This window comes from Melanerpes formicivorus, unplaced genomic scaffold (genome assembly GCF_026170545.1).
Source record: "Melanerpes formicivorus ecotype bairdi unplaced genomic scaffold, bMelFor1.0.p_v2 SCAF_39, whole genome shotgun sequence".
Taxonomy (NCBI): domain Eukaryota; kingdom Metazoa; phylum Chordata; class Aves; order Piciformes; family Picidae; genus Melanerpes; species Melanerpes formicivorus.
This window is the reverse complement of record NW_027142391.1, coordinates 261,616-274,756: the sequence shown is the minus strand read 5'-3', so window position 1 is coordinate 274,756 and position 13,141 is coordinate 261,616. Positions and strand designations below refer to the sequence as shown.

At 49.2% G+C, this 13,141-nt stretch overlaps 1 protein-coding gene across 10 annotated transcripts in view; it reads left to right on the top strand.

The window, feature by feature from the left end:
* CAMTA1 (calmodulin binding transcription activator 1) overlaps positions 1-13,141 on the top strand; it is a 218,159-nt gene that overhangs the window by 194,128 nt on the left and 10,890 nt on the right. For 6 of the 10 annotated variants that reach the window (XM_068158096.1, XM_068158098.1, XM_068158099.1 and 3 more), the window contains 7 exons: positions 66-589; positions 1,734-1,921; positions 2,287-2,533; positions 3,030-3,101; positions 3,986-4,006; positions 6,073-6,266; positions 6,444-6,518. In XM_068158096.1, the coding sequence (XP_068014197.1) occupies positions 66-589; positions 1,734-1,921; positions 2,287-2,533; positions 3,030-3,101; positions 3,986-4,006; positions 6,073-6,266; positions 6,444-6,518 (1,321 nt within the window). Of the gene's footprint in view, positions 1-65; positions 590-1,733; positions 1,922-2,286; positions 2,534-3,029; positions 3,102-3,985; positions 4,007-6,072; positions 6,267-6,443; positions 6,519-10,680; positions 10,712-13,141 lie in introns of all 10 variants that reach the window. The other 4 variants (XM_068158097.1, XM_068158106.1, XM_068158102.1 and 1 more) reach the window with 3 other exon arrangements.

Sequence of the window (13,141 nt, the reverse complement as noted above, 5' to 3'; positions counted from 1 at the left end):
CTAGAACTTGGCACAAGCTTCCCACCTGCATGTTTTGTTCTGACCATTGATCTCTTTGTTTTCAGAGCTGAGACGACCAAGATCAGAGCCTTCCAGTTACTACAGTAGTGAGAGTCAGAAAGATTACCCTGCACCCAAAAAGCATAAGTTGAGCCCTGAATATTTTCAAGCCCGGCAAGAGAAGCTGCTTTCCACTGCACTGAGCCTGGAGCAGCCGAGCATCAGGAAGCAGAACTCCAGCTCCAAGCAATCTGCCACTGAGACAATCAGCCCCAGTGAAGGGATGAGGGACTATGGCCGGGAGCTCTCCCAGCACGTACCGGAAGTTCCTGGGTACCGGGGCTCTGGCAGCCACGCAGGCATCAAATGGAGCCCTAAAGACATTTACATTGGCGTGTCTGCAGTGCAGGTGGCAGGGAGCCAGAAGGGCACTGCGCTGGGCAAGGAGGCTGTAGCCCATCGGCTACGCCAGCGAGAGCAGATGAATGTGCTGATGATGGCTGACAGGGAGATGGTGGATGCAGAGCTCTTGTCCTATAGGGACAGTGCCGGGGATGAGGACTGCTTGCACCACATGGATGACTTGCAGGTAAGCATACCCACAGCACCAAGACCAGCAGTCTGAGAGCATAGTGGCTGCACAGGAGCTTAAGTGTGAGAAACTTCTGTGGGGGCCTTTAGAGAGTCCGCACTGCGCTTTGTGAAAGGAGGTGGTCATGCAGTGAGTGTCCACTTTCAGCTGATTTCAAAGAGTGTCCTTTCAACCCAGACACTAAGGCTGATGGTTAGTAGGTGGGGTCACCCACTGGGGCACCCTTCAACAGCGCACAGAATGCACAGAGGCATTTGCAGTTTGGCAAGGAAAAAGCAGAGCCTGCTGCTCACATCGGTAACTGAGACTGAGATGACCTCACAGTCCTTTGGGAACTGGGAAGCAGTCCCTATGAGGACAAGGTGACCTGTGAGAGACAGTACAGTGGTTGCAGGCCAGGCTGCTGCACTTCAAGGGACAAGGAGGTAAGAGTTGAGAAGGGGAGAGGCAATAGGTTCGAAGAAGGAAAAATCCCACCAGGAATGGAACAGAGGAAATAAATCCACCACAGAAGTAGGATGGTCAGCTGAGAACTAGTCACTGTCACTGGGGGAAGGGTGCTGTGCTTGCTCTTCTGAGCAGCAGGAGTAGTGGGACCACAGCGTGCGTGAGCTGCCTTGGCATCTCTGAGTGCTCTGTCCTGCTGGTGAAGCAGATCTTGCAAAGCAAGAGCTATTCTCTGTATTAAAATCCTGTGAACTTTGGTGGGTAGAGGGATGTGCTTCAGAAGGACTCCTGGCAAAGCCATGGTTTCAAGGGTTTCAGCTTCTCCTGATGTGCCTTCATTGTCCCATTATGTTCTACTGCACATCTTGGTGAAAGGGCAGCATGGCTGCTTTTCCTTTGGAAATGAGCTAGCAGCTGACAGCTGTCAGTAACAAACAGCAAATGTCCAGTGACCTGAACCTTTCACCAGTCTTTCAGGCTCCCTGTACACTCTGTGGAAGAGGTCTGGGCACTTTAAGACCCTGCAGAGACAGAAAAGCAGATGAGCTTTGGTTATGGAATTTCTCTCCAGTGCTGGGACACACAGTGGTCTCCAGCTGCCTCAGGGTTGGGGGTAGTCTGCCTTAAGCTGGGCTTTAACCTGCAGCTCCTACTACCCAGCAGAAGAAGTTTGCTTCGCTCTCCCCACTCCCAGGTGAACATGATGACACTTGCAGAGCACATCATCGAAGCTACGCCTGACAGGATCAAGCGGGAGAATTTTGTGCCAATGGAGTCACCCCTGGTGGAGAGGACAGAGAATGCTGCCATGAGCACCACGATGAGCTGGCTGGCCAGTTACCTCGCTGATGTCGAGCATTTGCCGAGTGCTGCACAGATAAGGTCAGTCAGGGCCCTGCCCTCACTCTGGGGTTTGGTGATGTGAGCACTGGGCAGTGAACAGTGATTCCTTCACACATAGGGGGCATTTCTCAGTGAGGCTCAATGTATGCTTACCAGCACAGCTACAGAAATGTGGAAGGAGTGTAGGCAGTAGGAGGGGGAAGTGCCCACAGGGTCTGGTTGTAACTTCGGCAGCACCAAGTCTGTGCAGTGCAGTACAGGCAGGCTCGAGTGTGGGATATCCTTGGAGAGAGGGAGGTGAGCACAAGCTTCTGCCTTGAACTCAGGACTGTTGTAGTCCTTGTCTGTGATGCCAGCCTAGGCACTATGTGAACCAATAATTCCTACTGTGATTGATATTTCAGAAGTCTGTACAGTGAACCCCTGACCCCTTCTTCGAACACCAGCTTGAGCCCTGCAGGCTCACCAATCAGTGAAATAGCTTTTGAGAAACCCAGCCTTCCCTCAGCAGCAGACTGGTCTGAATTTCTGAGTGCATCCACCAGCGAGAAGGTAGAAAATGAGTTTGCACAGTTAACTCTGTCTGATCATGAGCAGAGAGAACTCTATGAAGCTGCCAAACTCGTCCAGACAGTGTTCAGGAAATACAAGGTACGTGGCCAGAACACCTCATGTCTTCCTTGTTACGGGTGACAGAGCCTAGTTTGTTACAGAGTGTGGGATAATTCCTGCTCCTGGGACCAAAATACAGTTTCTGTCATGACCTTTTCAATGCTTCTAGCATTTGCTTGTTATTGTTTAACCAGCAGCTACCACACTTGAGAGAGCAATCTGGGGTTTTTTCCTAGGCTGGTGAGCATGCTGTGCCCTAGCATGCCCTCTGTGCTGAAACAGCACTCGCAAAGCACATCCTGGTGCTGGTTAGTTGCCTCCTTGGTGTAAAGATCAAATTTCAAGGTTATCCCTTAGCTGAATTGAAAGCAGAGACATCTCTAGGAAATGCCCAGACCTAAAGCAGGCCAGGTATCCCTGACAGGAGAGATTTAGAAGCAGGTGCCCTGCAAGCTGCTGTGAGCCACTTACCATCATCTGTGCTGTGTTTTAGTGCAGCCCTGACTCCTTTTTGCTGCTTTGCTTCTCCACGCAGGGTCGTCCTCTCCGGGAACAGCAGGAGGTGGCTGCGGCTGTTATTCAGCGTTGCTACCGAAAATACAAACAGGTAATGAGGGAGGTGCAATGTTGGGAGCACAGCCATGCGAGGGGAGTTATGCCACTGCTTCACTGCTCCTCTTGTCTGCTTTTCAGTATGTGGTAACGAAATGCCCTACTCAGACAACTTGAGAAGGGAAGAAGACTCGCGTCCTGAATGTTAATTTTAGCAGCAATCCTTGATGGGGTTTTGAGAGCTGCATTGTGCTGTGAGATAGAGGGCACTGAGGCATTCCATGCTGGCCTTCATGCATGCTGGAGCATGGTGACTAGTCTCTGACTAGCTGCTTGCCAAATTTCATTGTGAAATTGAAGTTGGTTTCGCCTTTGATAAAGGCAAAGATGAAAACCTGGTTGTTGGCTCTTGCACAAAGTCTGTGGGTTAGTTCAATGCGAATTGCTTCTCCAGACTCTAGCTGGAGACTCTTTTAGGCTGAGTTCTCAACCCTAGAAAAAGAAGATGCTTTTTCCTTTTTAGTTGGGTGGTTTTGGATTGTTTGGGTTGTTTTGGAGGGGGTTGGGCAGGGAGGGACTTGAGTCTCTCTTTGCTGTACCCTCCTAGACTCAAGCTGTCTGGCAGCAGGGTATGTGAGGTGAAGGGCAAGATGCCTGTGCTCTTTTACAACCCGCAGGAACGTTTATTTGGGAAGGCCTTCCAGTGTCAGGTGATGGCAGCATGATTCACGTTCAACTTGTCAGGTGGTCGTCATTCTGGAGTGATGCTTCCAGTAACAGAGAAGCTAAATTCCTTTCAAAAGCTGCTTTGTCTTGGATCCTGGAATCGCTTCTCTTTGGGAGAAGATGGTTTGGGGGTTTTGTTTTGGTTTGGGTTTTTTTTTCATTCTTTATTTGCAGAACTAACATTAACTCTGTATTTTTCTGTTTCTCCCTAAGCTTACTTGGATAGCCTTGAAGGTAATAACAAATACAAGCACTCTTTTGGAAATAACTCCCTGTGGGTCACTAACTCTCACACTCAGTATAAGCCAGGAAAACCTGGTGTTTAGAGAAGTGTTTTAGTAGCACCTGCTCAGAAATCCCTGTGGTTGAGAAGTCCCTGACAAAGCAAACCTGATGGGAGGTGCCAAGGGCTGCCGTGCCCCTGCATGTCAATGGAGCAGTATAGCTAAAAAAAACCCCAAAATAGAATAAAGCTCTCCTGCTTCAATAGATACTTCAGATACTTGAGTAAGCAGTGATGGGCCAAGGTGTGGGGAAGGTTTTGAAGCCAGTTTCTGGAGGACAAGCTTTCCTTTGCTGCTGCTACTCGGCCCTCTCTTGGTGGTCTTTGCATTTGGGGAGCACAGGGGGACACCTGTCCCACCCATGCAGCCAGTGTCCACTGTATCCTGCCTGCCCAGCAAAGTATTCTGCACATTCATCTGCCCCAAGTTCCTATGACCACCATCTCCTATACATTGCTGCTCATTCATACTGGAGGCACGACTGTTGGGTGCCAGTCTGAAATTGTCCACAGCTAATACTTTTCTGCTGTAAAAATGGATTTCCCAGCTGTGCAATGTCCTGCTCTCATCAAATACTAGAATCAGCTGAGCTTCTCTCAGATCTACTCAGGAGGCAGGACATCCTCTTCCTGGAGAGAATGTGACTTCAGGGTAATTTTCCATCCACAGCTCCCTTCTGACTGCTCCATCAGCACAAGTGAGCTGAGCCCTCTGGGGCTGCTGTGCTGGCTGTGTTTTCCCACCTCACAGAGGTTGGGCACCTTCTCCATTTATCCTCTTCCCAGCTGGAGGGAAAAGGAGGAGAGGCAGCCGCTCCTCAGCTAAGTGGATCTTAGAGGTGAATGCAAACGTAATGGGGTCTAGTGTGTCAAGTGACTGCTGTTTTCTTGTGCCTGATTCCTTTGTTCTGCTTCTGCATTGCTGAGGTCAGCGCAGGCTTGTGGCTGCCTCTGTACAGCCATGGCTCGCATCACGGTGTTGTAGCTGAACCCTTCTGTTCAGGGATGTGTAACTCAGCCACAGAAGTCCTGTCTGGGCTAAAAATGGGAAGGAAAACCATGACCAACCTGTGGGTGGGCTCACATAAAGTAGATAATTTCAAACCACAATCTGATCTATTGGATTAAAAATGTTGACAAAAGAAAAATAAAACCACACACACACACAAAAATAAAAGGTGGCAAAATATGACTGCACCTGATGACTGCTTCAATTCCAAAAAGTGAAATTTGGTAAATTGTGGTGATGTGGATGGGTCCTTGCTGTGGGGTGATGCTGGGGGAAGTGTGTTTGTTTGCTTTTGCTTTTGGTGGTTGTTTTTTTTCCCCAACAGACTGGGAAAGTCCCCTGAGACACATGAGGGCATTAGCCTGTCCAGGGCAGTGGCTGTTATCTGTCTCACCTATCTGATATAGTATCCAGGAGCAACAGACACACAGGCTTTGAAAGTGTTAAAACTTTCAAAATGAGAGAAGCAAGCACTGAAAACCTCTGTGGTGATGTTAGCTCAGGGATATGAGAGCAACTTTTATACAGTATTGTCCTACTGTGACAGGACAAGGGGTGATGGTTTAACTAAAAGAGAGAGATTTTACACTAGCTGAAGGAAGACATTTTTGACAATGAGGGTGGTGAAAGCCTGGCCCAGGTTGCCCAGAGAGGTGGTAGAAGCCCCATCCCTGGAACCACTCCAGGTCAGGGGGTCTGGGGCTCTGAGCAGCCTGCTATGCTTGTAGGTGTCCCTGTTGACTGCAGGGGGTTGGGCTGGGTGAGCTTTCAAAAGTTCCTTCAACTCTAAAGCACTCTGTGAATCCCATCGAGCTGTTCCAGGGATAACAAAACAGCTATTGACTGTCTTGATGCAGACTCTGCTCTGCACCTAATCTGCTGCTGTCACATTTCTCTCACAGCCTCCAGTCGATGAGCAGACAGTCACTGGTGCCAGCAGAGCCTTTCAGCACACACTTCTGTCTGCTGCTGCCAGAGTGCCTCAGCCTCTCTTTGTTTCTCTCGTAGTATGCACTTTATAAAAAGATGACACAAGCTGCCATTCTTATCCAGAGCAAATTCCGAAGTTACTATGAGCAGAAGAAATTCCAGCAGAGCCGCCGAGCCGCCATGCTGATCCAGCAGTACTACCGCAGCTACAAGGAGTGCGGGAAGAGGAGGCAGAACCGCCGGGCAGCCACCATCGTGCAGCAGAAACTCAGGTGGGCCCCGGGGGTGCTGCCAGGATCTTTATGGATTGTGTTTGCTTCTCTCAGGGCTGTGCTGTAATTTACAGAGGCCGGTGGGAAACAGACAGTGGTTCATAGGATGACTGTTCTTGCCTTTAGCATTATTCTGTCCAGTTCTGCCTGGGCTTCAGTGTTGTTTTTTGTGTTTAGAAGCAGTCTGCTTACCAAGAAGCAGGACCAAGCTGCTCGCAAGATCATGCGGTTTTTACGACGCTGCCGCCACAGGTATGACACAGTCTTTGATATCTGCCCTTCACTAGAGCAGTGCAGCAGCACTCGAGAGCGTCAGCCATGAGTGTGACGTAAAGGATCAACTTGCTACAGATCTTCAAATAATGAAGTCCAGCTGCTTCCCAAAGATGAAACCTCTAACTTAGTGCTGCTGCTGCAAAAGAACTATGTTCAGCTCCATTGCTGATACAGTAAAGCAGACCAGGTTGTGTTGGGCAGACACAGAGTAAGGAAGCTTTGAACAAGCCAAGGCACATGACTTTCAAAGTTGAACTTAAGGAAGTTTGAAAAAGCTTTCTTGATTCACAGCTACAGCTTATAAGTGCTGCACAAAGCATTCATGTTATGTGGCAGAGGGCAGATGTGGCAATGTCTGGTGCACACTGGAAATGCCTCTACTTTGGGCACAGGATCATTTGGTAGGCTCCCATCACATACAGGTTCTTTTTGATGTGGGTAGGTGTAATGTGCCAGCAGAGCAGCAGAGGAGTTGGTTCATGGCAGCCATTCCACACTGCAGTGAGCTGGGAGCATACACAGACACGATGATGAACTGGGGCCTCCAGGGTGGGCACTGTGTGGGACAGTGCTCACAAATGGCAGCCAGCACTACCCTGCCTCTGCTCTGCCACACGCAGGGCATTTGGTTTGTTTCTCCAGTGAAAGGATCCCAGATCGGATCAGGTTGCAGACTGGAACTTTGACTAGACAGAAGTGAATTCAGATCTTTCTTAGCCCTGTGCCCTCCATTCTCACCACACATGCATTTCATCCACTCAGGAGCTTGGTCAGACCTGATGCACTTTGAAGCCTGTCTAGTTCAGCCCAGTGATGCTCAAACAAGGAGAGCTCTGATAGGCAGAGAGGCATCTGATAAATGTGATTTTTAGAAACAGATTCAAACCTTTTTGTGGGATTGCAGAGCTGCAGTGTGCAGGAGGTCAGTGTGAGACGTTGTGGAAGGACATCTTCCTTGCAGGGTCGGTGTGAAGTAATGTGTAGACAACAGAGGGCTTTGTAACTCCCAGACCAATTCCAAATGCACGTGAAGCAGCCTCGGTTGTTGATGAGGAAGGACAAGTGGCTCCTTGCTCTCAGCAGGGCATGTGGAAGAGACCAAAAGGTTTGTTGTGTTGTATTTGTCGGGCAGCTTGTCCTGCTGAAGCAGGTGAAGGCCCAGAACTTCTGTATCTTCTCAGATCTGCTTGAGGTACAGGCAGTCCCTGATGAACCCAAGAGCTTGTTTCCGTCTGTAGAGGCTCTGGGCTTGACCTGCCAGATGCTCTTAGAGCCAGCTCTCAGACACAAGCCCAGAGACTGCCTCATGACTTGCTGTGTCCCAGGGTTTCCACAGATGTCCAGAATGCGCCATGCACTTCAGCCATGCTCAGTTGAGTCTGCAGCTGTCAGGTGAGGCAGACTCACCAGGGCTTAAATTGTCCATGATTCCTGCAGTGCCTTCAGGTCGTTGCCTTCTTCTTCCTCAGCATTTCCTCTTCCCTTTGTAGAACAAGACTCTTTTTGCATCACTGAAGTTTGCCAGACCCATCCCTTTGCCTTCAGTCCATCTCCTCTTTCCAGCAGTGCTGCTGCTGTGCATCTCTAGGGAACGGGTTGAGGTCTTGGGTGTTTGTGGAGAGTGGGGGGGCAGTCATGAGGGTCTCTCTGGCTTATGTGGCCGCCCTGGCTCAGTCCTTGGGCACTTTGTTAGCAGCTGTGGTTACTTGGGAATTCATCCATGGAATTCTAGCATAATTCCAGAAGTGATACAGATCTACTTACTAAAACAGAGCTTCACATCTCTGATGACTCTGACCAGTTTGCTTCCTTGCCCCCCAACCCAAGGGGCAGACCCACACCTTTCCCCAGCACAGCCATGTCCTGGCAAGACTATCCACATTCATTCCCTGCAAACCTGGCTGTGTAACCTTGTTTCTGAGCTACCCTGTTTGTGTTGCATGTATGTTGGGGTACCCAGGTGGAAGGTGAGGTAATTGCCTCCTTCTCATTGCTCTTCTTCAAGCTCTCTGAATTTTCTGTGTCTTAAGAGTTAGTGTTATTCCTCACTGCTTGACTTGCTCACCTCTTCCTCAGGACAGAGGAATAAAACCTAGGATGCTCAGTAGGTTTAAAACCACCTCTGCATAAGCCTCCTAACTACACACATTCAATCCCCTGTGCATCCTGTGCAGTGTAACCCAGGATACAGCTGATGCTGGTGCAGCTCCTACCTGGGCTAACAGCCCCACATATGATTTCAGAAGTGATGGTTGTTGGAGTCTTGCTGTGGACTCCTCTTGTCATGTTCAAAATGAGCACACTGCTGTTGTAAACGAGAAATCCGAGCCTCAGGCTTTATCCATCCAAGCTCCTGAAGATCCAGGGGCACACCATAGCAGCTACCATCTAATGTTTAATGCTCAGGAGTGTGAAAATGACACTGTGGAGCCACTTGTTAAAGCACAGGGCTTTGTCAGAGGGATAGAAACTGCAGTTATTTCTGGAAAATCTGAGGGAGTGAGGGAAAAGAGGGCATGCAGGGGAGCATCCAAGAAACAGGATCTTGTGGCAGATTTGTCAGCTGATAGAGGTGGCAGAGGCAGCTGTAAAAACCACTTGCAGTCTGTAATAAGGATAGCAAGGTGAAAAGGCAGTAAATTCTTACAGCTCAGAAGTTCAACCTTAGAAAACAGAAGCTGTTTAACCTAGGCTTTTGTGCACAGGCAGGTTCTGTTTCTGGCACAATAAAGGACTCTTAATAAGATCTTATTCTGTAGCCCTTAGGTGAGACTTACTCCAGCTTTCTCCTGGCAACCATCTGGTTGGTTGTTTTTTCCTATTTTAAATCAATCAAAGTCCACTTTCAAGCCAGTTCTGAGAACTCTCTCCAAGAGCATTCAGAGCAGCTTCAGCAGTTGTCATGTCCTGGTTTGCTGGTTAGATTTTGGTGCAGAGGCTTGGTAGAGCAGACAAGATTCCTGCCAGCTTGAGAATCTGGGGCGCACAGGCATGCTGGTCCTGTGCTTTCTGATCTCCTGACCTTATGCTTGTTGCCTGATCAGGGGGTTGGTCCAGATGTTTCAGGAGAGTTAATGAGAGAGGTTCTGTGGTTGGAGCTCTCTCAGTAAAGGAGGTGCAGACACTGATGAGAGTCTGAACTGTAAGTTTTGGTCAAGTGTATTCTTAGGGAAGATGTTAGAGCTCTGGCAGCTGGATGTTAGCAGTGTCTGTGAGACACAAGTGGTCATCCATCAGCAGCAGCCATTCTGACATTCAGACATCTATCGTTTCCTTTTGGCTTTGGGAGAAACCCAATGTATTGATCCATCTATTGTCATGTCCTCAGAGATCTGATGAAAAACATGCATCAGCCATAACATGGCATCAACATGACTTGTCACAGCAGTATTGTTTGTTAAGAGTGAGAAATAGACACTTCCTGCAGAGTTTTGCCCATTTTCCTCTGGTGCCCAGCCCCATCAACTGGCATGTGACTAACTTTCAACCCCAGACTTGCCCTTAGACCTGCTGTGAGTTGCACTGTCTCTGACAGGCTGTCCTGGGCGAGGGAGGATCAAGGGTTTGCTTACGCAGTGGTTTTGGGAAGACGTCACCTACTTAGTGATCCCCAGATAGGACACATCTAGATGCACAAAAAGTTGCAAGAGCTACAGAGAGGGTTTGGGTTTGCTGAGCTGAGTCCACATATGGCCTGTGCAGTCAGCTCTCACTGGGCAGGTGACCTCCTCTGTCCTATTCTTTCTCTGATTCCTAGGAACATTTTACACTGGAGAGGTGTCAGCACCATGGCTAGGCTGTGGTGATGCTCTGCAGCAGGTTTCATGGATTAGCATTTGGAATGAGGTAGAAAGCAGACAATTGCTGCAAGAGAAGGCAGCATACAGCTAGGAATGCCACAGGGGTAACAGTATTGGCTTTATTTTACTTGCTTTTTACATCTGCACTAAAACAGCTGAACACAGGACTGCTCCTCCTTGCTAAAGAGGAGAAGTCTGGTAGGCAGGAGTGGGAAGGGTTCTTTCTCTCCAGGCAAGCAGAAGTGTTGTCTCCTCCTCCCTGACTTGGAGCTTTGGTAAGGTATGGTTATTGCCATGTGTGTGCTAATAGCTCTTTGGTATTGTTTTGCAATCTGAAGCCCCCTGGTGGACCATAGGCTGTACAAAAGGGTGAGTGTAGCTGCCTGCTAGCCAGTTCCTCTCTTCCATTTTAAATTTTTTTGCTTTCTGCTTGCTTGCATGGGGCTGCAGCCAAGATATGCCAGTGAGTTTCACCTCCATTAATTCTACAAACCAGAATCCTCTATAAACTAACCCTACTGCAATGACTAACACTGCTGCTTTTACAACAGGACAGAGCTCTGCAGTAGATGTTCCGGTGCATGACTGTGTGACAGAGGCCATGTTTCGCCATCATGGGCATGCTGAGGCTGCACTCTCGGTGTGGGACTTCTTCAGTATCCAAAATGGCTGTCAGTAGATTTTGGAACTCACCAGGGTCTGTGCTCACACACACTCAATGGGTGACAATGTCTTTTGTCATGGGGCTGTGACAGCATTTGGGCTGGATCATAGGAAGCTGTGGTACAGATGCAGCCCGCTCTAAATGGGAGTTTCTGCCTGAGCCACAGAGAAGCAGAACTGCTCATAATGCTGCTTTTCCCTCCCTGAGGTGGTTAAGCACAAATGTTTGTCTTCTAGAGGGTGGTCTTTGCTAAGCTACATGTCTGGTTACCTGACTAGGACCAGCTGTTTTCCAGCTGTGTGAGTCAGTGCCATGGGAGCTGCTGTCAGCAGTGCCTGCATGAGGAGGTCCCCAGCAGGGCAGTTTGCTGCCCTGTGGCAGGGTGGGAAGGTGCCAGAGCATTGCCATGGCAGGTCACAGTCCCTGTATGAGCAGGGAATGCAGTGGCTCTCAAGGCAGGTGCCTGAGTTGTCAGCAGCACTGCTCAGTACCGTCTTGCAGTTGAGAGGAGGCAGGACAGCCTGCACCACTTGTGTACTGCTGTTTCAGCAAGCGAGGAAGGGGTGGCCTGGACTCCTTCCCTGTGGCATTCAGAACAGAGAATTGAATTGTTGGCCATGGACCTTTACTGGCTTGGAATTGCATAGATGATTTTTATGACTTGGGAGTCAATGTATGAATCCGACTTAAGCCTGCTGGAGACTTCCTTGTTTGTTTGAGCCTAACAAAGAAGCAAGAGCTGATGAATTCCATGCTACCATTTTTTATTGCATATCCCCCATTTTTTTGCAAGTAATAATTTGGATTCTTTGCTAAAGACTAATCAAGAGAGAATTGAATGAAATAACCACTGAGGCCTAGATGTGCCTTCACTGTTGAAGTGCTGCCTCTGATGGATCTTGCCCTGATGAAGAGAAACTTTATTCTGGTTGCAGAGACATCAGCACTCTGAAGCTGTCAGCTGGAACACTGCAGCTCCAGGTGTTAGCACCTGTGGTGAAGTGCTTTACAACTAATTAGTGCAGGTTTATTCAGGAACTGTGTACAGATAGCCTGTATTCTCATAATGGGGACCTGACTGGGTGACTTCTTTTTACTTACCTGATGCTCTGAGTATAACTAGGGCTGGTAATTCTTTGTCTACAGTTGAGTGTCTGGTTTTAAAAGCCTCTTGAAGAAAAAGCATGATTCCATTTTGAAAAATAAGATTCACTATAAGTAACTTTAAAACCAAAAGGTCATTCTGATGAAGCCAATAGACCTTCATCTGTTGTAGGGACCAAAGTGTCTGCTTTTATACAAAGCCACCCCCCAGAAAGTTCAGCCATCTCTGATCTTGGGCTCAGGTGTCCATGGGGCAGTAACGAATGCTGCAGACAGCGATATCTGCTTAGTACAGCAGAGTAGTGGCTGCAGGGCACAGCTGCCCAGGGCTGCCTCAAGCACACCTTCCCTTCCCAGCAGGCAGTGTCCTGACCTCCTTCCTCTTGCCCCAAGACGGGTCTGAGTAAGGACCTGCAGCTTCTCAGCCCTCACAGCACAGCAAGTGCCTGTTGTGGCAGCAGCCCTTGAGCTCCTGCAGCACCTGACAGGCCTGCAGAGAAGGCTGAGCTGCAGGGCCCATGCCAGCCAGGAGGCTGGATGCAGCCTCTCTCTCTCTTCTCTCTGGGCAAAAGCCAAACACTGCACTCATGTTGAGGATACAAAGCCCTTTTGGAAGTAGTGGAATTGAGAGTGGTGCAAGAGAGGAGCTGCAGCAAGGGAAAGAGCAAATGTTTCCCTACACTACCTCAGACTCGTGCTGCAGCAGGGGCTTTTGTGGGGAGCCCTGTTCTTTAACAGTGCCTGCAGAGAACTGGGGGTCTCACAGTCTTCCCTGATTTTGTCTGGCTAGCTGTGCACCATGCCTCACAATGTGTAAGAGAAGGGAGTGCTGTGTGTGTCCTGCCTCTCCAGCTAGTTCTCTTTTCAGAGTTCTGGTCCTCTCTTCTTTCACTTCAGAGAATTCCTGCTTAACAGATGTGGCTAGCTGTGTGCAGGTGTTCCAGCATAGCTCCTGCTGTGCCCTGCTCTCAGGCACCTCTGTCTGCCCTGGCACCCATGGGCTCGGGCTGCCCACAGAACACCCTGCTCAG